This window comes from Pipistrellus hanaki (genome assembly GCF_964339955.1).
Source record: "Pipistrellus hanaki genome assembly, chromosome: 6".
NCBI classification, from domain to species: domain Eukaryota; kingdom Metazoa; phylum Chordata; class Mammalia; order Chiroptera; family Vespertilionidae; genus Pipistrellus; species Pipistrellus hanaki.
In genome coordinates, this window is record NC_140508.1 from 41,402,781 (window position 1) to 41,428,656 (window position 25,876).

Genomic DNA, 25,876 nt, shown 5'->3' on the forward strand with positions numbered 1-25,876 from the left:
TCAGGTATGTGCTCTTGACCAGAATAACCTGAGATCCTTCAGTCAGAAGGCCCATGCTCTACCCACTGAGCCAAACCAGCTAGGGCCCAAGGAGGTTTTTACTTACTCACAAGGCAGGTTGGGCCAGCTGGTTAGGATTTCCTTGCTGGGGAGCTGGGGAGAGTGATTCCTGGGGGGTCTAGGTCAGTGCCTCTGTGGTGAGAGAGAAGTTTCTAAATGTCTGCCTTCCTGAAACTACTCTCCCTGCAACTCAGAAGCACCCAGCTGGTGTGTATCCTCCAGAATAGCAAATCCAGTGTTTGTCTCCCATTCTCTGATATATTTATAAAGTAATGGATGGTCCATTAGCTAAGTTCAGGCCTCTGTCTCTCTACAGCCCCCTCTTCACTGGCACCCCTCAGCAGGAGATTGTTGACACGGGCTGCATCCTTCCAGCCTCAATTCCCCTCCCTTCGCCACCTCCCCCACTCTTCTCCCTCTCCCGCTCCTCCCCGGGTTATTTGGGAGATTAGAGTTCATTAATTAAATCCTGTGCTTAGATCGAACTGTAACATTATTCCAATCACATTTATCTTGCAGGCGGCGGCGGAGGAGATGGCAGCCTCGCTGGAAACGCGCGGGGGAGCTTGAGCCCGCAGCCTGAGACGCACAGCGCTGCGCACTCCCTCTCGGCGGCGCCGCACGCAGACCCTCCATCTTCCTGCTCAGCTTCCCCGCCTGCTCACCCCAGCCTTGAGGGTCCCACTTCTCTCTGGGGTCCCGGCCCACCCCCATACCTCCCCTCCTGCCTCTGTGGCTCCCCGACCCGGTCCCCTCCCCCACAACCGCCGCCACACACGCTAACACGCGCGCGAGAACACACACGCCAGACACGCCAGCGAGCTGCTGGCTGCTCAATGGACCGGTTTCCCCGCTGTTCCTGATCCCAGCCCAGCCCAGCCCGGGATGAGAAATTGCAAAATGGCCCGGGTCGCCAGTGTGCTGGGGCTGGTCATGCTCAGTGTTGCCCTGCTGATTTTATCGCTCATCAGCTACGTGTCCCTGAAAAAGGAGAACATCTTCACCACTTCCAAGTACGCCAGCCCGGGGGCGCCCCGAATGTACATGCTCCACGCGGGATTCCGGTGAGTGAGGGCCTCTGAGCGCCCTCGGGCATCTGGTATATGGGCGAGGAGGAAGGGGAGGGCCATGAGGTGGGTGTTTGGGGTTCTCTGAGATACCTTGGGCAAGACAAACTTCGTGGTCCTTCCACTCCTCTCTCCGATTCTGCCTCCTCCCTTTTGTTTGTTTTTTAACCCAAAGCCCCTAAACTCTGTTGTACTAATCGATATGACTGCATTTCTCCTATTCTTCCTTGGCATCGCTTCCCCCATTTCCAAAATGAGGGTAGGGTTTGAGGAGAATGATGGTGGAGAGAGAAGCACTGTGTGGTGTGTGTGTTTGGGGGCAGGGCGGGGAGTGAATCGGGAGATGGACGTGGGTGAGGTGAGTGCCTTCCGTGGGCCCTGTCCACAGACTCCTAGGCTGGGCTCTGGACAGTCCAGAGGCGATGTAATGGCGCAGGCGCCGCACTCCGCTTGTCACCTCCTCCACTCCCATCCCTCGCCGCCCATACATCATCAAATGTCGTTGTGCAGGCCTGTTCTCCCCAAACCCCTGGGGTATTTTACCTTGATCCTTTAACCCAGGCTGCCATCCTTCCCTCTGGCTCCCCCTGCCCCCCACCTCCACCTTCCCCTTCTGCAATTTCCCCGCCCTCCTAAGGGCCTCCTACCCTCGCCCCAGGTCTAAGCCATAGCCTGACGCCAAGCTGGACTGGGCAGGGGCAGGCTCCAGGCGCAGCTTGACACAACTCATCGGGACCCCCTGACCCTACCTTTGACCCCTAGAAGTTCTCACAGCAAGGCCTCCTGTTGGGTGGCTGGCAAATACAAGCTGCCACTCTGTGGTCCATGCAAGGGCCTTAGAAATGCAAACCTTAGAGAAGCCCAGCCGAGCCGGTAGCTTCTGGGGTCCCCAGTCAGAGACTGGGAGTGAAGTCAAACCGAAACTCGGGAAGGAAGAGGTTAAGGCAGCAGCCACCCCCAGCCTTCCCCTGGGTCTAGGGAGTCCTCAGCCCTTTCCCCAAAAATCAATTCGCAGGGGCAGCCACCAGCGTGGCGCGGCGCTGTCCGCGGTGCTGACTCCTGGTCCTCACCACAGCAGCCTGCGCCCGCGCCCCTGCCCGCCCCTGCTCTCCTCTCCGCCAGACGGCCATTTTATGGTCTCTCCGGGACCCACCGGGACGGACAATGGAGACGGATTTCCCTAGTTCTTCTTCTTCCTCCCGGGTGTGTGTGGGGAGCAGACAGTGAACCACATGAGAGGGGGCCCTGTGGTGGGATGGAGCCCGTGTGCGCGCCTGCCCGCAGCCCCCAGCCGGCGGGCGGGGCGTTAATGGCTCCCTCAGCTTCCCCAGCTGAGGCCAGCCTGTCTATCTGTACTCATACTCCTCTCCAGGTCACAATTTGCGCTGAAGTTTCTAAATCCGTCATTTGTGCCCATTACGAATTCTCTGGCCCACGAACTTCAAGACAAACCTTCTAAGTGGACATTTAATCGGACAGCGTTTTTACATCAAAGGTAGGCTAGGGGGAAAAGGTCCAAAAGGTATTTTTGAATTCTGGAGCTCAAAAAACAAAACAAAATAATCAAACAAAAAAATTCTGTCCCCCACCCAGAGATGTATTTGTATTGCCTTCTTGGCCTGAGTGTAGAAAGAATGATTGGGGACCCTTTTTTATGTATGCAGTGCCCTCTCATAAAAAGAAAACATCAGGAAGGCCAATTTAAATGGGAGAAAAAAGGTATTTCTAATATCCTCTATAACTGGGGCTTAGTTGAGCACCATGATTTATAGTTAACATGCATGGCTGCCAAAGCCATCTATTTTTTAAGTTAATTGTAAATGTGTTTTCATTTCCCCCACTTGGGAAAAAAAAATGTTTAAATAAAATAGTATTGTCTCAATGAAATAATAAAAAAAATACTATAATTCATACTTGTCAGATTACTAGTGAAAATCTTGGCCCCAATATATGCAGGTGCTTAAGAATGGTTTTGTCTGCTTGTTTTCATTAAACTTTGACAGCTTCTAATTTATTAAAATATTTTAATAAAAGCTACCCAACACCATTCTTATGCATTGTCTTGCAGCAGTCTCCTTTATACAGTAGATGAAGGAGCTGATGTGGTATAGGGCTAGCAGTTGAGGTTTTGGTTTTGGGTTGTTTTTGTTTTTGAGGTGGGGAGGAAGGATTAGATTTATTCAAATTTATTTATTCTCCTTAGTGACTCTGGTCTACTTTTAGCAACCCCAGATAAATCATTACTCCTCCCTTCTTGGTGGAAGTATTATGTTGCTAAATGGGGTATAAGGCCATCTACTGTATTCATTAAGGGTGGGAACACTTATTTTAAATTCTTATTTTACCAGTCTATTTAGGGGAATGTGTTTTGGTCAGAGCACTTCTACTTATTGCCTTTCTCTTTTTTAATTTAATGACAGACTTAAAGCAAATTTAATAGATATCCAATTTTCTTTAAAAGTTGACATACTTTTTTTGACATAATTATGTGATCATGATTAAAACTTTTAAAACACTAATTAGAAATTAATCTATGATAATAATTGATTAATTCTAAAACCGAGGAATTGCCTTTTTTTAACCATTAGGTTTTTAATACAATATTAATTTTATAGAAAACTTTAATGGGTAGAACACATTATTCCTTTTCCCAAAACATATTTTTAATTCAATAAAAATATTCTTCACACACTAGGCCATGTGACCCAAATGACCAGCCAGAACAACATTTCTTTCTCAAAACTTCCCTCCTTTCAATCCATGCATTAGGTAATCTTTAATTAATTTTTCCAGCATCATTTTAAACTTACTTTTACCTTTGTAACAACTTGTACTAGTAAGAGCAATATTGATAACTTTGGAAGTTTTGTATTAAAGCTTTAAGTTTATGTTGCTCTGTACTTTGACAAATGAAGTAATTTTAAAAATAAAATTTAGGTAAAGCAATGATATGCAAAGCATTTAGTTTCAATTCTGCTATTTTTTTAATGCAAAAGACAAAGAAAATTCAATGTGATTTCTTAGAATTGTAGAATCTTATAGCAATTGTAGAATCTTATAGTAATATGTTACTCAGCTCTCTTAAATATTTTAAATAGATGGGACTTTAAGAGATGCTTAATTTTACTAAAAGCTCAACATGAAAGCAACCTGGAATTAGTACTAAGTATCACCTTCACCTTGTTTATTCTCTGAATTCTTAGAAAATACACACTTTTCCAGGATTTGCAATGGTCTCTTCTTCTGAGGATTAGGTATCTCCAACTAAATTGTGTTTTTATATAATCAAGTAGAAAAATATTCTTGTTTCATTATTCAAAGGACCTTAATGAGATTATCATCTCCTTTCTATTAAATATTCAACTACACCCACTTCCATCACCATTTTCATATTTTAATAATAGATAGTATTATACTGACTCATATCCAGTTGGCTCTTATTTGTACACCAGTGATATTTTATATTCCTTGAACACTGCAGTCCAATAGCAAACAAATAGTCCCTAATTACAAACTCTAAGTCACCAATGTGTGTGCATTAATGTGAGCTCCTTGGGGCCTGTGTCAATTGTCTCCCTATCTTTCTGACATAGTTTAACCTGTGCCTTCCCCTTAGTCAAATATATTCTTCATGTAGATCAGAAAACCAAAGAATGGCAGCGAAAACTGTAAGTTACAACACTTACAAGCCTCGAAGGATTACATTCACAAGTTGACTGAGAGATTAACATGTCTGTAGATTCTGAAACAGTCTCCCCTCAAAGACCACAATTATTATGAATGTATAATCTTTCTTGGATTCAATGTGCCTGTGATTCTTGTCTGAATGAAAAGGCAGCATAAGACATAAGATGGAAAAATCAATTTTGAATGGGATGTATTTAATGAATTTCTTTTTATTTTAGGCAAGAAATTCTTCAGCATGTCGATGTAATAAAAAATTTTTCTTTGACCAAGAATAGTGTTCGGATCGGACAACTGATGCACTATGATTATTCCAACCATAAATATGTTTTCTCTATTAGCAATAACTTCCGATCACTGCTTCCAGAGGTGTCACCCATTGTGAATAAGCATTATAATGTCTGTGCTGTGGTTGGAAATAGTGGGATCCTGACAGGGAGCCGGTGTGGACAAGAAATAGATAAGTCAGATTTTGTTTTTCGTTGCAATTTCGCCCCTACGGAGGCATTCCAAAGAGATGTTGGAAGGAAAACCAACCTTACCACCTTCAATCCCAGCATCCTGGAAAAATATTACAACAATCTTTTGACCATTCAGGACCGTAACAACTTTTTCCTCAGTTTAAAAAAGCTCGATGGGGCCATTCTTTGGATCCCTGCATTTTTCTTCCACACTTCAGCAACTGTTACCAGGACATTAGTTGACTTTTTTGTTGAACACAGAGGTCAGTTAAAAGTCCAATTGGCTTGGCCTGGGAATATAATGCAACATGTCAACAGGTGTGTATATTTTATTGCCTTTAACTTATACCCCACCAGATGGCACATCAATATTGTAATCTCTTGGGGGTGGGAACTACTGAATTAGTTCATTGTTGTGGTTAGCTTAGTACTTTAGGACAAACTCCTGTGTTTTGTAATGAATGAATGAACCGTTCTAGGTAAGAAGTTCAATCTCCTACCCCTAGTTGGTCACCAGTGCCAAATTGGGGGAGGGAGATTGGTGGTTCATCATCCTACTGTCTCTATTCTTTGTCCTCTACCTAGTGGTAAGCCCCCCAACCAGCCATGAGTCATCAGAGATCAATAATTTTCTTTAAATGAGTAGCTATGGCCTAATAATGCCAACTGCAAAATTAGACAAATCAAGTATTTTTTTTAAGGTGCAATTGACTTAAAATACTCTTTTTATTTGATATCTGGATATTTTATAAATGTCCAAAATAGATAAACACATAAATAAATCATAAATTGCATAATCTGTCTTTGTAATTTGGGATTTGAATGACAAAATATGTGAGTAGTATTTTATGGGCTCCTTGTTCCCTTGTAATTTGACCAGAAATGCAATATTTTCATCTAGTCTGATGACTCTTAACTCTGGCTGTACATTGGAATCATTTGGATAACTTTTTTAAGATACTGTTACCTAAGCTCTACTTTAAGAGATTCTATTGTAATTGGTCTTGTGGAGAAGGGTAGGGGCAGGTACTTGGTAGGTCTTAATAACTCCCCAAATGATTCTAACATGCAGTCAGAATTGGAAACCACTAATCCAGGGGCGTTTTATAAACCAGTATTATTTGTAGTATTTTTTCTTTAAGTCATCTGAGGAAATTGACTCAACTCTAATTTACCCATATGCAAGTAGCTAAAATGTACTAACATGTTGTCCAGATATTACTACAAGTTACAGTGGGCTCTTGGAGGCCTGGTGAAAACAGGGAATTTCAAAGACTTTTATCTCAGTAGATTTTTCCCATCCAGTAGTCCTCTAAAGTTTTCCAAATTTAAGATCTGTTTAGCTCATCTCTCATAGAAGAAAGAATCATCGTCTAGTAAACTGGTATGTATCTAACAGGTAGGGTGACACCATCATTTAAAGTCCAAACTAGAACCTTTTGTTTGAGAGAAAGAGAACATTACAAGGACTGTTCCAATTTTCCAGGCTGTATGGTTTTGAAGCCCACACAAGAGGTAATGCAGCCCAACTCCTAAGTTTAAAGATGAATTAACCAAGGTACCAAGAGCATGAGTTATTTACCCAATGTAACTGTCCAAAAGGGGGCAGAACCAGAATGAGAAGCTGGTGTCTCCCGTGGTCTTTGACCTCATCATTTTGCTTCTCTCTTGGCTCTATTTAAATTCAACAGTACCAAAAGAATTGTCACTAGTCATTCTAACTCCTATAAGTTAGAATATTAAAACCAAGATTGAATATTTATATTTCAACTGGTATGGTAAAGGATTAACTTTAAAGTGTGAAGAAGGAGCTGTATATGCTCAAAAACTTCCGGAAACTGGCCTTTGTGGCCTTCCCTGCCCCACCTTTCAGAAGATCCAGAGAATTAGCCATAGTGTCCCACAGCCACTCAGCCTTGAATCAAACACACTGATTCAATGAAAACTTGAACAAAACACATTCCATAGAAACTGATTCATGAACAGTTTAATTCTGCTACACAGCCAATGATATAAATACACACACACACACACACACACACACACACACACACACACACACCACAGCAGTCTCAAATATTTGACATTGTAGGAAGAAAGGCTACAGAATACTATCTAAATATGGAAGGGATAAAAACCATAATTTAGCTTTTTTTTAAGTTCAGAAAGTATTCATATATTTTTTTTTAGGTCCTGACATGCTAAAGAAGGCCTTGGGAAGCTCTAGTTAAAAAACAAAAAATCAGGGAATATGATTTTTTTTTTTACAAGAGAATATGAAAAAATAAGGTCCCGTAATCTTTCCAAACCCAATAAGAAAGATTTAACTTTTGGAAAAGGAAGTGACATAAGGGATCCCTTTAGAGTAATTAACCCCTTCACACTCCCAAGCTCCCCTTGTGACTGAGAAGCATAGTCACTCTCACCGGTGGGCCCCTGTAGTGTCACCACTCAGTCGAAGCCACCATTCTCTAGCCCTAGAGTCTAGGCCAACCCAGAGGCAGGGTGGGCTTCCAATATGTGCAGCCTTGTGATTCATACAGAAGCCCGTTTTTAGGCAGGCCCAGCAGTTGGTTTAATAATCTGCTACTGAACTCTTGAAATTCTCAATACATTTTGAAATGAGGACCTACATTTTCATTTTGCTCCTGGTCTCACAAATTATGTAGCTAGTCCTGCCCAGAGGTGTTTTATAGTCTAAAAGACAGATTCAAAGCAAGTAGTATCCAAGTTGCTTGGATAAATTGACCTCCCAGCCCAGTCAAATGACCTCTGACTGAAACTTTCAACACTGGCCACTGAATCCACCTATACTTATTGTTCCACAGGTACTGGAAAAACAAGCATTTGTCACCCAAACGGCTGAGCACTGGTATTCTTATGTACACCCTTGCATCAGCAATATGTGAAGAGATCCACTTGTATGGATTTTGGCCTTTTGGATTTGACCCCAACACAAAGGAAGATCTTCCATACCATTACTATGACAAAAAAGGAACCAAATTTACCACCAAGTGGCAGGAGTCCCACCAGCTGCCTGCTGAGTTTCAGCTGCTGTACCGAATGCATGGGGAAGGGCTCACCAAGCTGACTCTGTCACACTGTGCCTAAGAACTCTGAACAGAAAGTGCCAAATGGTGGTTTAAAAAGTGCCCCAAATAAAATTGAATAGTCATCAGAATAGAACCCTAGAGAATTTCTTATAAAGAATGTCTGCCATTTAAAAGAAAGATGTCTCCTTTCCCTCTGTTGCACTGCTCTCTTAAGGGTCTTAGCAGGACAGATGCATTGAAGCCACATAATTAAAACTTGATTGATAAATGGAATGTTGCATTTGGAACCATGCTGCTAACAAATGGCTTGACATATTTTCATGTTTGTATTTTAATAATAAACTGCCTCCCATTTTTATGAGGACTGGAGCTGGAGTTTCTGCAGCTTTGCTCAAGATATAGTGCTCATAATGAGAGGCCTCTAGTCAACTTGGGCAGGATTCATTTTTTCCTGTGTGGGATTGGACTCTTCAAAATGGAAACATAAAAAGTTGTTATGCATATATCATCTCTCCATCTCTATCCCCCTCTTTCCTTCTCTCCCTCTATCTCTGTCTCTCCTTTTCCCCACTGCCATGGATTGTAATAATTTGCTAGGAATCATAGTGAATTCGTTTTGCTTGCATATGTTGCATCTGTATTTGATGTGTTCAAAGCTCTGGGTAACTTTGATGTTTCATGACAAACTGAGCAAATCATGATGGATCTTGTTCGATTACTTTGATAAGAAATGCCTCTTAATAAGTACTCACTATTCAGATGGTCTTTCTACAGCAGAGTGGTCCCTCTGTGGTGAGTGGCATATAATGCAGTGCATCTTTTACAATCACAGAGAAAGCCTATGTCTTGGGTGGCATGGCCACTTGTCATGAGTGCTATTATGTCAAATCATTCTGTTGCCATATCTGCAAGGGCATTCCAGCCTGGGTTTAGTGCCTCTCACAATCCCAATTCAAGCACTGGGCTGGGAATACTCTCAGAATATAGAAGCAATGAGTCAATTTAAGAGCCTGGGACACAGAGAAAGAAGAATGCTTAGAAGTTGTCATGGACCCCATTTACCTTAAAGCGTTGTAACCACGTTGCCCATTCAGAGCCTGTGAGAACCAGCAAGATTCGAGCAGAGTAGAAGCCTCCAGGTTGGCTAGGTCTCCATATGAATAGTGCTCAGGTGAGGTCAACTTCACCATCATTGTGTCCACCAGCACTGCCCTAGACCCATTTTCTCTCTTCAAGACAATTCTAGACACTGAATATTTCCCCTTCCCACTGAAATCAGATTTATACATCTACAAATTAAGTATTTCAAAATGAAAAGCCATTGTGCAGTGGCAAAATTTGGTACTAAATAACTCTTGGAATTTGAGATGTGCAGACTTGCCATGAAATTAGTGGGCCATTCTCTTTTTCATTATTTCAGCCTTAGAAGTAGATATCACATCACTTCCATCCCTGGCTTTTCACTGGGCAGCATTTTGTTCTTCCAATTCAGCCCAAAGTCTGGCCAAGTCGATGTTAAATTTTAATAAGAATTTCTTTCTTCTTTCCAAATGCCAGTCAAGCATACTGTATTTATAATACATTTTGGTGGGGTGGCTTGTTCTTTTCCAGAAATCTCATTTAGATTTCTTGCAATGTTACAAATACTGTTGAAAAGAATTGCTGTAGTTCAATAATCGATCAGCTCACTCCCCCCACCCCTTTGGAAAAATATGATCATGCCTACAATTAAACCAAATACAATATGGAAAAACATAGTCCTTATGCTCATGGTCTACCTGGTTCTGAATGGGAGCTATCTTATTCCAAATTTTTTAAAAAGTTAATCAGAGAAGCCTACATAGATCCAGATATTAACTAATGAAAGAAAAACCATACAGGTTCAAATATGCTGCCAATTGTGACATCTTACAACTCTGATTGATGGTAATCATCCAAATAGATGGGGAGAAATAGGAATAGATATTTCAAAATGGAAAACACTAAAACAGATTGATATTTGAAATAATTATAAATTTCTAAATTCAATGGTATAATTTGATGCCTAGCAAAACCATGCTTGTTCCCTGTCACTCTAAAGAGAATGTTACTACAGTTCTCATGCTAGACTCTGTCAGGATCACTGTTAGATTGATAACTGACAAAATGTTTAGTTGGCTTTTAATAAGCACTTAGTTCATTAGGTTACAGTTAAGTGATATTAATGCCAATATTGCACAGGCCAGATTTTGACTAGAGTTTTAATCCCAATGTGCCCATTAAATTTCACTGAATACAAATACGTAGACACTTTGAACCAGACAGGTTAAAAAAGCAAAGAACCAGAATCCCTAAAACCAGTTAAGTGATCTATGGTGAAACATTTAAATTAGATCTCATCATAAAACCAAGTGTTTGTTGGATTTTTTTAAAATCTCATTTCACTCTTGGCTCATCTTAATCTAGAGTGGGAGAACTTTTTCATCTCCCAACATCATTTCATCTCTCACTTTCACAAGAACTCAAAATATTAAAGAAATAAACTTGTGCCTCAGAACTAGGAAAACTTAGAGACCAGGCTTATATCCTGTTTCTAGGCAGGACTTCCTGATCCAAAAAGATCACTCTTCCCTTTTCTTTAAAAATCTCTGAAGAAAATCTTAAGCCCTCCCACAGTGACTAACCACCATTCTTATAATTTATAAATTTTATATACTGCCTACCTTCCTCCTATTGCAAAAATTAGATGCAATATGTAGGTAAAGCATTTACCCTAGTTTTCAGCATGTAGTAAGCACTCAATATATGTCAGTTTTTATGGTTATTTTTATTGTTAGCTATACCCTTGACCGAGGCAACCCTGCTAGTGGTTCTCAAACCTGTGAGTCGTGGCATTAGAAAGGTTGAGAACCACTGCTAGCTTATTATATAAAATCTCTTTGTTTTTAAAGACTGTTTCAAAGATTAAACCTGTACAACTACTGCCATGACCAAAAGAGTTGGTGAATCCCATAAGTGCTGATATGAAAGGCAGCGGTGTTCATAACCAGAACTCCCTGTGTGGTCAAGAGCAGTGAACTGGAAAGGCAGGACCTGTAGCTGGATCAGTTCGGTCCCCCCTCATGATTCAGCTACAGCTACAAACCTCTGGCTTTTTCATTGCCCTTGCTTTATTGGTTCTAGGTTAAATACATCCTTTTGATAGAACCTTTCTTCTTTACGATATTCACAGCAGAGTCCACTCTCAACAACTGGAATTAATTTCACCATAAAACCCCCAATACGTGATATCAATACAAATGACCAATTCAGTTGTAGAGCTAAGAAAGACCTGTGGACATTTAGCAACCTGCTTAACGCTAGTCCCTCAAGTTTTCATGGTGGTTCTGAATATCATGTGCAGACATGCAGTTCCAAGGGAGGCAGAGTTAAAATGTGATATCAAGAATGCCTCCCACACCCAGAAAGTCTTTTTCCTATCTGATAATTAAACATCTATGGCTCCTCTTCTTTTGCTTCTGTGTCTTAAATGTACTTAACCTTTGTAAAAGTACTTGTGTTTAGTAGTGTCATGTGCTTAGCAGTGCTGACTGTGACCACTGTGCCATCTGTCTATGACTTTGGTATCAGGCTACCATGGGCTACTAGCCAAAATGTGTAAAGGGGGAGGCTGCCTCTGCCTCCTTGTGCCTGAGCCTCCAATTATCCATGAATGTGAATGCCAGGACTAACCTATTTGGTGGGGAAGCCAAGGAATGGAAGAGCATTTCTTCTGACTTTGGGCAAGGTACTAATTATTAAACACTCTTACACAGCAAAGAGATGTTGACCCGAGGCCTAAGGAAGCAGGGACAGACTTGTAGAACCCTAGGACACTGAAATTGGAAGAGCCTTTGAGCATCTTTAGTCCTCATCCTTGACATTACAAATAAGAAATGGAGGATGGGAGAAGCTAAGTGATTTTCCCAATATTGCATAGATAATCAGAGAAGCAATTATACCTCCTCATCTAATATTTCTTGGCCTTATCAGCATCCAATGAAGATAGGCTCAAAGGGAAAGTGATTTTGGTCTGGGGTTCACAAGGCACAGAAAATAAGTTACAAAAGCTGTAAAGGAGGAAAAGATACCCCAAATTATTTATTTCTTAAATGCAAAACAATAAAGGAGATTCTTAGCTATAAAAAGTTTACCGGTAATAACATACATTATGCCTGAAATGAGAGGAAACCTTGGTAAATTATGATTCTGATAAATCACAATTCAATTATTCATGGGTCACAGTTGACAGCTGGAATCTTCAATAATCTATTCATCTTAATAAAATCTTGTCTTAGTGATATGTATGCATAATTTGAAAGTTGAATACTGAGAATGGTTATGTACTTCTCCATATGTATATTTTCAGCTGAGACTCCTTGAGGTAAGAAATACCTTTGTCAATGCCTTCCACATTCTGAGCAATTTCAACAGCAGACTTTGTATTACTACATTTAGTTCAATATGCTAAGATGTGCAAATAATAATGAATAATTTAGGTTGGGTCTTCATGTGCAAAATGACAGACTGAGCAATTTTCTGTATAGTAAAAGATCTCTAAATCTTTTTTCCCCTAATTGTGTGAATGTGCCAGGTAAACATATCTGTTTGGCCTCTACTTCTCCCTGAATGTGCAGAACTGTTCTTTTTATTTCAAAGAGAGTTGGGGCTATGAGTGTGTGGCTGGAAAACCCCGATGGAGTATCTGAGCCCCCAGGGGCCACCTGATTGACCTGTCTTGAATCTGTGGCCCAATTAATCAAGGCCACAGGTCAGTGGACACCTAGGACCAAAATGACTAAATATGCCTCTTTCACACTCTGCTTAACCACAGCAAATTTTCCAACATTGTTATTGTATTATGCAGTATTTCTTAAAATGTTTTTTATTGTAATGAATTATTGAAGATATATGTGTTTGAATAGATGTTTTAATCCGTAGTGATGCTCATTCTCTTGTTGATTACAGTGGAATCACAGTAAAGAGCCTGTCATAGAATAACTGACTGCAATTTAAGACCACAATGCGTTATAGGGTTAGGACCTGGATTATGCTGCTGATCCACCAGCAAACAAAGTTGTATGACATGAGAAGCTCTTTAAATGTATGGCTCTTGCTCCACACACTTTTGACTCTATGTCCTGGGATAAACCTAGCTTACAAATCCCAGGTGATTCTGGGGTGGCCATCATTTGGGAATGAACGATATATAGCAAAGTCATATATATCATTATCACCAAAATAGATGAAAGCTTACTACTCTTTATGCAAGTAGCAGATCTGCTCCTTGAAGTTATCAGGATACATGGCAACACAGACATAGTCTTACTGACTCAATCATTCAACTGGTAAATTTGTCAGAATGGATGCAAGACTAAAGATAGAGTGGAGAGCCATAGCTTTACTATACTTTACCCCTATTCCAGCTCTTTATATTTCAAACTAAGAAGCGGATCTCAGGTAACTTATCTTTACAAATAGATAGAGAAGCAAGGAAGTTAAATTAATCATTCAGATTCTACTTGGATATCATTCCCAGAGCTTAAAATGTCCCTAAAGGGGTCTGATTTCTGAACCTCCATGTAATACCCCAAATACAAATGTTCCCATGTTAAAATGAAACCAATTTTTTTAAAAATCAAGGAGCTAAAATTCTTAAGACCAACTGGGTATATGTGAGGAAGTCAGGTGGCACTGGGGTGCCCCATCATAAAGAAGTTTTGGCTTTCCATCGCTGTGCACATGCAGAGCCTTTAATCATCAGAGATAGTAAAGGGCTCCTTTAAATTCCCTTCTGTGAGACTGACAGTTTTAAGCTCTTTGATGTGCTGCTAAATGTTCAACAATTGGCTCTAAAGAATGATGAAGACCTGATTTGTAGCACTTGCCAATTTCTATAGTATAAATACTCTCACCATAGCCAATTTCAAGCTACTAAGTTGATGTCAACCGGCTAAAATGTTTTAAAGAGCCCATCAATTTCTGAGTCAGTGAGTACCAAATAGGAGATGTTATCAGTGATTTTGGAAGAATTCCCAAGTACACTCTCTTCCCAGGGAAGCATTTCTACTTTGATTCTTCTAATTTTTAGTATACTGTTGGGTCCCAAGGCTAAGGACCCTAAAGTGTTCAAAATATTCCCTAGCCATGTGACTCTTATGAACCTCTTAACATACTCCTCAGTACCTTAGGAGATTACTAGCCATGGCTTGTCTCATTTCTAAGAGTGAGTTTCCAGGTAAACATTTGCTTTTAACTGCCAATTGAAACAATATTTGGCTGATCTTATTTCATAGCCTATAGTCCATCACCTATTTCTCTACTTCTCTAATTTTCCCTGGGCACTTGCTTTTCTTTTCTTTACTGAGAAATGGTGCCCATGTATATTCTTTTTTTTAATTTTTTTATTAATTAAGGTATTACATGTGTTTTCATCCTTCTGACACAACACAAAATTTATAGACATCAAGAGGAAATTAGTGTGTAAAGGAGCAGAGGGAGAATAAGACATCCCATATGTTTACTTGGCCACACCACACCTACATCGGTTCTGTAGTTCAAATGTTTCTACCCCACCAAGAGATACTCAGGATGCCTCATTCCTAGGGTTTGAGTATGCACTCAGCTGAGCTTTACCAGTATTTGCCCTCAGAAAAGTTCCAAATGGAAAAGAAACACCACTAAATAGAATACCACTTGGCAAACTTTCAGAAGAAGGTGTCATGCAATGCCTTGCATTTAGCTAAGCTAGTGGAAGGCTGAATCCTGAAAATAAAAACTGCCAACAAACATTTGGCCACTGCAGTTCTTTCGATGCTGAGCAGTGAACATTCCTTCTTAACACTGCTTGTAAGTGAAAGCCTTTCCTTACTGAGTACTTAGAAATCAGACACCCTGGTGAGCAACAAAACAAGCTTTGTTTGCAAATTAGAGGTTTTTCTGGTAGAAATCATTCTTAAATGGGTTTATTTAGATCCTTTGGAAGGCAGTGCTAGAAAAAAAAAATGTTCTGAATTCCTCATACACAATAAGTGGCCATTGTTTTTTATTCTGTGTGTAGTAAATCAAAATTAGATCATAAAGGACCAAATCTACTTCCCTCGCTATAGTATATATCTATAGGTTTAGTAAGACATTGCTGGACTATAAATGTTTGAAACTCAACTTCGACATTTTCTATATTATGTTTAAAAGGCCAGGGCACACCTCTGGTTTTTGTTCTCCTTAAGTCATCTAAATGTGTTTGTTTCTCTGCACTGGATAAGCTACATTTGGTTTTAAAGGAGTCAGGTACATGTTCAGATGTTATTCTGTATTCACAAAAATTGCATATATGCAGCCTGGGAACAGAGTACACCTCCATACTCTGGCTCTTTTCTGGACACCAAAGATGTAAGTCCATAAACATAAGCAGAAGGGACTTGCCAGCAGGCCCCATTCTATTATAAACATGTTCACAGCAAATCCAGTTTTGGGGTCCAGCCACTCTCACAACATTGTTAGGTAGGAAGGTGGGGAAGGAAAATTGGTAGATAATGGGAGAAAGGTTTAGTCAATGTGCATAGATGGCATAAAGTCATTGGCATACTTGCCAAAAGGAAGGGGAAGTTTCTCCTCGAAATCTGGAATCTAGACCATTTTTGCAAGACTTAAAATAATTGGTCTCCATGTCAGAAATGCTCTTTAACCACATTTTAAGATATAGATCTGAGCCCTTCCTATTGAGAGAAGCAGTCTGAGAGCCAAGAGCCTGGGAGGGGTTTATTGATGGGTTTAGATCCAATCATCAAGTGCTGACCAATTAGCACTGAAATTATCCCAGGACACAGAACAAAAATACTGCACTTACACAGGACACAGCAGCACTTCACAGATCTAGACATTATCTCAGGTCTGGATTCTAAACCAACATTATCAATGTGGAGGTGCGAAAACTGAGGTTCCAAAAGTAGGAAGTGTCTTACTTCCCAGCCAGTTACCTGGAATTGGAGTCTGGGCACCTCAAACACTGGCTGTGCTACACCACAACGTGCAGCCTCCATTATTTAGATGGAAAGCTGACAATCCACTGCGAAAGCATAAATCAGAGGTGAAGACAAAAGAATGTTTGTGACATATTCTCTCACTTAACCTCCTTGGTTTCACCGTTTCATCTTAGCATCGTTTTAAATAATGTCATATCAATGTAAAATAAGAACAAAGCTCTCTATAATGATGAAACCAAAAGGTGCAATAGCAGAAGAACAGTGAATGTAAGTTATTAAAGAAATGTGCGAGAAGCATGTGACAGGGAAAAATAAATGCTTCTTATATTGTCAGACCATCAAGCCCTCTCCCGCCTTCCCTCCCACGTACTTGATGCATTTGTTTTGGAAATTGCTATTTTATGCCTAGTGACTGGCACTATAGACTTCACTTCCTCTCAGCCCCCTCAGAAGCCTTGGAGCTTAGGAATCAGACTCATGTCTCTTGCAAACACGCTGCCAGACTGACAGAGCCATGGAGACCTGAAGGAATGGACTGAGGAACATGTAAATATCTTCTGCCTTCTTGGTGAACAAGGACGCTCATCTTTCTTTTGTAGAGGTAATCGCGTGTGCATTGTGACTGTAGTTTGTGAAGAAATGCAATGATTTGCTTCGATAGCTCCCCACGTGTACCTGTTACGTGTGAATGTGCCTGCCTTGTTGCCTCATGTGCCAAACACAGTACAGAATGCGTTGTTTTTAAATAAACTGGTTTATTGTGCATTGGAGAACTGCTGGTTGTTTCTGTCTCATTAGGAAGACCCACACGCACACACTAGCACACTCCATCCAGTGAAAAGATGAAGTGCAGCCTCCTTTTCTTCCTTGTCCGTGTTTTGAAGAATTCTCCTTGGAGATTTGTGAGACTCCAGAAAGGCTGGACTTGACTGCCTACAGAAATGAACTAATAGCAAAAACTAAAAATGCTTTCCACACACAATTTTTCCAGAGGTACTTCAAATGCAAATCATGCAGCAGGCCTTAATGTTATTAATAATAATATGTTCAGTCAAACCTCATTTCTCAAACGTCTCCCATCTCCAGCAATTCAGTTCTTGGCCAAGTTGTTCACAGAAAAAAATGTCTCCATTGTGGAACCAAATTTCAGTTTTTGAACTGACAACCCTTTCATGCTGATACCTCAGCATGACAAAAAGCATCTCTCAGGCGACAAAGGAGAGAAGGCTTTTGTTGCTGGGGAAATAAATGATTAGCACAATTTTAAAACTTAAAGAGGCCATCAAGAGTGGTAATGTTGCTTAGGGTGTGAAAGAAGCAATGGTCACAGGCAATTGAAGAGGTAGGAAAACCTGTTGATTTGGATAAAGAAAAAGCAGTAAGCCAGTGACAGCATTTGGGAGGCAGTGGTAAGTGAACAAGCAAAGATGCTGCGTGCTGGCCTAAAGACACCCCTGGAATGAGTGCTGAACGTGATTCCTTTAAAGCGTGGGGAGTGGTTCAATAAATTTTTAAAAATAAGCGCTTATCTATAGATTAAACAGTACATAAAACATGTACTATATATAAGAAAGGTTAAAGCAAGAAATCATTTGGTGGTCTAGAATGGATGAATTCAATTTACATTATTTCTAATTGAAAAAGATGATTCAGTTTTTGAACAAATCACTTCTCAAACAACCTTCTGGAATGAATTAGGTTTGAGAATTAAGGTTCCACTGTACATTTGAATGATACACAGTTGCATACATCATTGCATTGCATCAATTACTGGGTGAGGGAGAGACATTGAGGGATTCGATGCATGCTGCACTGTGAGTTAAAGTGAGAATGCTGCATGACTCTGGGTCCAGTGCTCCCTGCACCTTTACCCCACGCCAGTCCCTCTTTGGGCCACCCCTTCATAGAGCCTTCCCTGAATATCCCCATTAGCCTTCTTCTCCATACCATGTGTTATTTTTCTTGATAGTATTTTCTTTCCTTACTTAAAATGATAGTCTTTATCTACTCATGGATAAAGACTACTCTTCCACTCTACATATTATAAGCTCTACCTTCTACAAAGCAGGTAACTGCCTGTCTTAGTCACACCATATCCCCAATGCCTATAACAGTGCTGGGAACTTGGTAGGCTCTCAAATGATATTTGTTGAATGTATGGACAGACAGATTGACAGACACACCATAGAGTCTATGCACCACTTCAACTCTCGTTATCACCCTTCCCATCTTTGTCCCTACACCGCAGACACCAAAGTCCTCACTCTGCTCTGACCATGATCAACACTCACTAAGTACTTGAAGACTCAATGAATTCATGAACAGTCCTAGGAATTGTTTTTCTCAATATCCATATTCCAGCATTAAGATGTCCCAGCATATTAATGCACAAAGTTTACCCTGTTCTTGAGGCTGGCTGATAATAATTTCAAGCAAAAGGAAAACTTGTGTAGGATTAAAAAAAAAAAAAAAGCCACAACAGCATGATTGGAAGACCCCACCTTCAGTAAGCAGGTTTGCATCAGAGAGTGCTTCCCGCAATGCTCTTTAATTCAAACTTAAAACCCTTCTTTTACACTATGCACAACACAGGGCAGGATATGAACAGGGTAAAAATTTAGCAAAATCATCATGGCTATCCTGAAAAAAGTTACAAGTCTTATTGGAGAAACAGTTCAACATATTAATGGGGAATACCTTTTATCCTGGGCAACTCAGGGAATGTTGGGATGCAAGTAGGAACACTGAGAAAGAGTGAGGCAGAGAGAAAAGGATGACTCCATTAATTTCGAGTGAAGACAACAAAATGATAGAGGCTAAACATAATACTTACGACTTGTGTTTTTCTAAAACTACCTGCCAAGCTGATTATTGCTCCCACCTCTCAGAGAAATAGTAAGTTGTTCTAAAACAAAACATTTCACAAAACATAAAAATGACAACAAATTTATTGCAGGCTCTCTTTGCCTGAGTCCAATTAATACAAATTAAATTTTAAAAGTAAATTTTATTTCCCTAAGAAAATATATTAGGCCCTGGCCAGATATTTCAGTTGGTTAAAGTGTCATCCCGATGCGCCAAGATTGTGGGATCAATCCCCAGTCAGGACATATACAAAAAGCAACCAATGAATGCATAAGTAAGTGGAACAACAAATCCATGTCTCTCTCTCTTTATTTCTCTATCTCTCTTTTTCTCTTTCTCCCTCTCTCCAATAAATTAAAAAGAAAGTGCATTTCCAGAGCTTGATCAAGGCAGAGATTAAAGAAACCCCACTCATAAAAGGACCAAATTGACTCAAGGTTCCAAGGCCAGTAAGGATATAGACTTTCTATGTTAGTGTAAGCAAGAGCATGGGCACCTTCTCCAGTGAGCATTCTCCAGGTCCAAAGGCCTAGGGAGAGACAGAAGGTGAGCTAATGTTATCCTCAACAACTAAGGCATGCCCCAACCTCAGTGAGCTATTCTTGGTAAGTCAGCTCCACTAAAAGGCTGCTCTGAATACTATCTCATACCAGTTGGAATGTCATATTGGCCAGGAATTTAGAGCACATGTGTCAAACACAAGGCCCACGGGCCAAATCCAGCCCGCCAGGCCTTGCAATGTGGCCCGCACCGCGCTGTCATCACTGCACTCCGCTGTCAGTTTATGACATTGTCAGTTTATGACTGTTCAGTAAACCATTCGGCCCGTGATTTAGGCTGGATTTTAGATTTTGGCCCCTTCTCTGATTGAGTTCGACACCCCTAATTTAGAGGATCAGGGATTCAGTGAATTCAATGCTTTCATTTCTAAATAAAGAGACCAAGGCTCAGGAGAGAAAGTGACTTGTCCAAATGTACTTCCCTAACAAGCAATAATTTAAGTACTTTACAATAAACTAGAGGCCTAGTGCATGAAGTTCATGCATTGGGGGGAGGGGTCCCTGCACCCTCTACAATCTGGTACCCCTGCAGGTTTAAACCTGATCCTGCAGGGCTCCTAACCGCTCACCTGCCTGCCTGCCTGATCGCCCTTAACCACCTCTGCCTGCTGGCCTGATTGGCCCCTAACTGCCCCCTGCTGCTGGCCTGATTGCCCCTAACTGCCCTCTGCTGCTGGCCTGATTGCCCCTAAACCCCTCTGCCTCAGCCCTTGCCACCATGGCTTTGTCCAAAAGGATGTCCAGAAGATGTCCAGTCAAATTAGCATATTACCCTTTTATTGATATAGATTTTTCTGGGAAGCAAAAGGAAAAAGTTATTTTTATATCAACTAACAAGTTTCAATTCTAAATGAAAATATTTGAAAGAACAGCCTGCTCATTTTCAGTTTAACTCTTTTTTCTTATTATTGCAAATATATTCTTTTTAAAAATATTAGAAAACAGAGAAAAGCAAAATAAAATATCAAAAACCTTAATCTGTTTTTCTGAGTGTATGCTTGTCCTACACCATGCATACTATTGTTTTCTGCTTTTTCCCAAGTTAAAAGTATATTAAGAGCATCCCTCCATGTTATCAAATATTATTTAATGATAAGCTCATAGTATGAAAGCACTATAACTTATTTAACCCATTATTTTTGTATTTTCAAATTTAGATTTAGATTCTTTGCCATTTTTCATTGTGCTTTGGTCAACATCTTTTTAACTGAATGTCTGTACCTCCATGATTATGTCCCTGTATAAAGCCCTTAAAGTGGACTTTCAAAAGATATGAAATATTTTTATAAAATAAGCCTTTTTCAAAAATCAGAAATGTTCAAGTGGAAGTTCAATGACCAAATTTCTAAATCTTTATTTCCCTAGAAAACTTAAAAGGCTTTCAAAAAGACAAAAGGTTAGGAGGAAAGCATGAATCATCATTGAGAATGACTTCCTCAACAGGGAAATTATGTATTTTTATGTGCTACACTAAAGTAAATAAATAAGCCATTGTTGTGAGCTACTTAAATTCAGTTACTATTATCTCTTATTTAGGAGCTGAGAGAATTTCACACATTAAGAGAGAAAACCCATCCAATTACATCTTCGTTGCTAATCAAATATAAAGCACCCAGGACCATCTGGGAGAGAGGGACCTTCAATACAATGATAGATAGCTCTTTTTCTTATTCTGAGGGTATGATTATTGCTTACTCAATCCTACCAACCTAATAATGTTTCCAATTCACATTAAGTCTAAGAAGTCAAAATGAGAAGGTTGAACTAAACAATCTACCTTGAGGCTATATAAATCCTATAGATCAGTTGTTTTTGTTGCACTTCTTTTAATCAATATCTCTGCTTCTATTGAAGAGATGTAACTTTAAGCAAATTCAAAATATAGACATACAGATTTTCAAAGCAAATATATTAACGGTGGCCAAAGAAATCACTTCAGAATTCCTTATTCCCTATCATTACCGTATTTTCTGGCATATAAGAAGACCCCCTAATTTTACAGTTAAAACATAGGTTTAGGCCTATATTTGCTGTATAAGACTACCCCCCACTTCAGAGGCAACACCAGTTCTTTTTGTAATAGACTGCCTCTCTGACGCTGGCCAATCTGAGCAGGCTTTTTACTAGAACACAGTGTAGCTTCGGGTACAGAACATGTATAATTTGCATGCATAAAAAGCTAATAGAAGATGATCTCATCACTGTGGGCCTTATATCTCGGATCACAACTGCTCAACCCTGCTGTTGTAGCATAAGAGCAGCAGAGATGATTCATAAATGATTAAGTACAACTGTGTTCCAATAAAACTTTATTTACAAAAATGGGCAGCATCATTTGGCCTTTTGGGCTATAGTTTGCCAACCTTTGCTTTTAGGAACATGCTCCTTACTGTATGTAAAAGATTTCATGTGACAGCCTTTATTGTACTAGTTTATTAAGACTGTCACGATAAAAAAAAAAGAAAAAAAAAGAAAGGAAAAAAACTGTCACGATAAATTACCACAGACTTGATGGCTTAAAGCAACAGAAATTTTATTCTGTCAAAGGTCTGGAGGCCAGAAGTCTGAAATGAAGGTTATCAGCAAGGTTGATTCTGATTCCCTCTGGAAGTCCCAAGGGAGAATTGGTTGATGTCTCTCACCTTGCTTCTGGTAGGTGCCAGAAACCCTTGGCATTCCTGGGCCTATAGCTGTATGACTCTACTCTGCCTCCACCTCCCATGGCCTTCCCTGTTTGTCTGTATGTTTCCCCTTCTCTCATAAGGACTGACATTAGATTTGGGGCCTGCCCCAATAGAAGATGATCTCATCTCAAAATCCTTACCTTAATTATGTCTGCATAGACCCTTATTAAAAATGAGGTCATATTTTAGGTGTACATATATTTTGGGGCCACAATTCAACCCACTACATCCATTTTCAATATTACCCCATCTGCCAAGTAATTCAAAGACCCATCAGCCCATAGAAGACAGTTCAGGGATGCATAGATGCAGATGTGCTCTGGATGTCATTATTCCCCCTTGAAAGGTAACAAATCCAAACCTTTTGAGACAGCATGGAGGGACCTGAAGAGTATTATGCTAAGTGAAATAAGCCAGTCAGAGAAAGACAAGTATCACATGATCTCACTTATATGTCTATTCTAATGAACAAAATATATTGATGAACAAAACAGGTCCAGAGACAATGAAACATGCAACAGGCTGACATATTTCAGAGGGAAGGGGGGGCAGAGGTGGGAAGAGATTAACCAAAGAACTTATATGCATACAGTATATGCATAGCCCGTGGACAAACAATAGTATGGGGAAGGCCTGGGGAGGGGGTAGGAGCAGTGTGGAGGGGGGTCAATGGGGGGAAAAGGGGGAGACATCTGTAATAATTTCAACAATAAAGATTTTTTAAAAGAAACAGACATAACAAGTCAATACTGCAAAAGCCCAAAGCATTATTGGGTGATGGAAAGATGTGATCAAATTACGTTTTTCTATAGACTGTAAATGGATACACTTCCAAAAGTAGATTCAGAAACAAATCAACTATCACCTCCAAAGTTAACAAATTCTAAAAATGTTCCTGTTGTACTAGAATTATTTTCCTACACCAAGGAGATGCTCAATGCCGGGATATTGATCTTGTGTAAGTGGGTTTTCTGGCTGGGGTGCATGCAACACATTGAAAGAAAACAAAATGTATGTCGAAAATATGAAAGCTGACCCAACCTATGACATGAGGTGACAGACTCAGAAGAAATGTTTAAAATGTTTCAGTAGACACATTGTTCAACACTTAAAGATCAATTTAAAACTCATTCTCATCTTGTAGTAGATATCACAGATATATAGACTTAGAGCTAAACCATTTTAGCCACAAACACTAATATATCTGATTTAGCTCCCAAAAACTTTGGTGACCTAATCAGCAAACAAAGCCTATTGGGAACTAAGATGGAGATTCAGTTGGAGATATTTTTTTCAGAAATAGAACATACTGAAACTAACAAAGTGTAAAAAATAGCAAAGGAGAATGATTGAGTGGCTTAAAGGAAAGAAAAAGCAAAGTTAAATAGAAAATCAGAAACTGAAACAGCCGCATAGATTTGTTTCACCCTGTTGAAAGCATTACATCCTTCAAAATGGGACATATACAAGAAAGCTTTCTGCCTTATATATATATCAAGACCAGAATGACTACTAAGAACCTCCTTAGGAGACAAAATTACAGGGAATATGAAAATTTCTAAGAGGAAAGGGCCTAAATGGTCTTTCCTATAGGTGGCAGAGAGTTTTCAGATGGGAGACGTCCCCAACACCTGAAAATTCCAGAGACCAGGAAGTGATCCACTGGTGCCAGAGTATACTACAGGCCTGTCCATTCTCCCTCTTTGGTCCATCCCTAGCCACGGGAAGGAGTTTTCCACGTGACAGGTCAGGCAAACACTAGAGCAGGGAGAAGGGATGAAGGAAGAGGTTAAGTTCAATGAGTTTGGGGTATAAAAGAAGGAGGGTTGGGGTGATCAGGATACTATCTAAAGAAGAGAATCGTGAACTACCAACCAGGAACAAGGAACCAGAGAACTTTGTCATTCTCTTTAACTTTTGTAATTTTCTATGTTCCTTGTGATCAATGCCTGGATTGTTTCTTTGTTGTGGGTAGAGTTAACTTTTTGACAGCCCTTTAAGTGATCCCAACATTGTGCTTCAGGGAAGTCATTCTGCTTCAGGGAAGTCCTCCTCATTTGCTTCCCTTCTGACTGCAACGACCTTCCTCACATATTAACTCCCTAAAGTACCCCTCTCACTCAGACCCAGCTCCATGTCCTCATCTACCCCTGCATGGATCCATTCAGTAACACCAACTCCAGGTTTCACCTTGTTTTGTAGCCTTTGAGATGCACAAGCTGTAATCACCTCAAGTTTCTGAAGGTGCCCCCAACCAAGAGACAGGCCCTTGGGACATGAGTGAGCAAGCCCACGGCACACCAAGACCCAACCTATGTAAGGAGAGAATTATCAGAATAACCCCAGGAGCTGGGAATTAGGAGTGTGACCTCCTCTGCTGCCAGTTTGTAGACACATAAGAAGCTCAAGGGATAAAATAGGTGGCAGCATTGTGATGAATAAAGAAAAACAGACTTCATCCCTCTGGAAAGGGAGAAAGTGGCTATGGAAAGACAGGCTGGAAGCTGGGGTGGGCAGATTCCAGACAGCCACATAGAAAAATGGCATCTTCAACCCCTATGTTCATAGCAGCACAATTCACAATAGCTAAGGCTTGGAAACAGCCTAAGTGCCCATCAGTAGATGAGTGGATAAAACAACTATGGTACCTTTACACAATGAAATACTATGAGGCAATAAAAAAGGAAAAACTCTTAGCCATTTGCAACGGCATGGGTGGATCTGAAGAGTATTATGCTGAGTGAAATAAGCCAGTCAGAGAAAGATAAGTACCACATGAACTAATGAACCAAAAAAATTGATGATCAAAAATAGACCCAGAGTCATGGAAGCATGAACTGTTGAATCTCAGAGGGAAGGCAGGGGAGAGTGGGCAGGAAGAGTTAATCAATGAACTTGTATGCATATATGCATAACCTGTAGACAAAGACAATGGGGTGTTGAGGGCCTGTGTGTCTAGGGGAGGACAGAAGCTGGCTGGAATAAGTTAATGGGGGATAAAGGAGGACCTATGGAATACTTTCAACAATAAAGATTTAAAACAACAACAACAACAACAAACAGAAAGAAAAATGGCATCTTTAGAAACCTGTTCATGATTTTGCATTCCCAATGGCGCTCTAGTGAACCTAACCAACTTCTGTTGGTAAACCACTGAACTTTGGGGGGGTTCATTTATTACCAAAACATAACTTCACTTTAGTCTGTCTAAAAATGTTTTTATTTTATCTTCATTTTTAAAAGGATATTGTCACTTTATAAAGGATTTTAGATAGACAATTTTTGTTTTATCTTTCAATACTTTAAGTTTATTCTTTCATCATTGTCTGTAAATCACATTTCTGGAGAAGTCAGTTTATTTTTTTATTCCCCTCCTCCATATGTAATATGTTCTTTTTATTCTGACTGTTTTTAGAATTATTTTCTTTATCTTTGGATC

At 40.1% G+C, this 25,876-nt stretch overlaps 1 protein-coding gene and 1 long non-coding RNA gene across 2 annotated transcripts in view; one reads left to right on the forward strand and one right to left on the reverse strand.

Moving 5' to 3' along the window:
• LOC311624083 overlaps nt 1-25,876 on the reverse strand; it is an 86,546-nt gene that overhangs the window by 42,479 nt on the left and 18,191 nt on the right. The gene's annotated exons all lie outside the window — the stretch shown is intronic.
• Nucleotides 640-17,091, forward strand: ST8SIA3 (ST8 alpha-N-acetyl-neuraminide alpha-2,8-sialyltransferase 3). Its single transcript, XM_084886919.1, has 4 exons — nt 640-1,124; nt 2,500-2,622; nt 5,033-5,590; nt 8,101-17,091. Exons 1-4 carry the CDS (start codon nt 946-948, stop codon nt 8,381-8,383), a joined length of 1,143 nt encoding a protein of 380 aa, XP_084743045.1. The 5' UTR covers nt 640-945; the 3' UTR covers nt 8,384-17,091.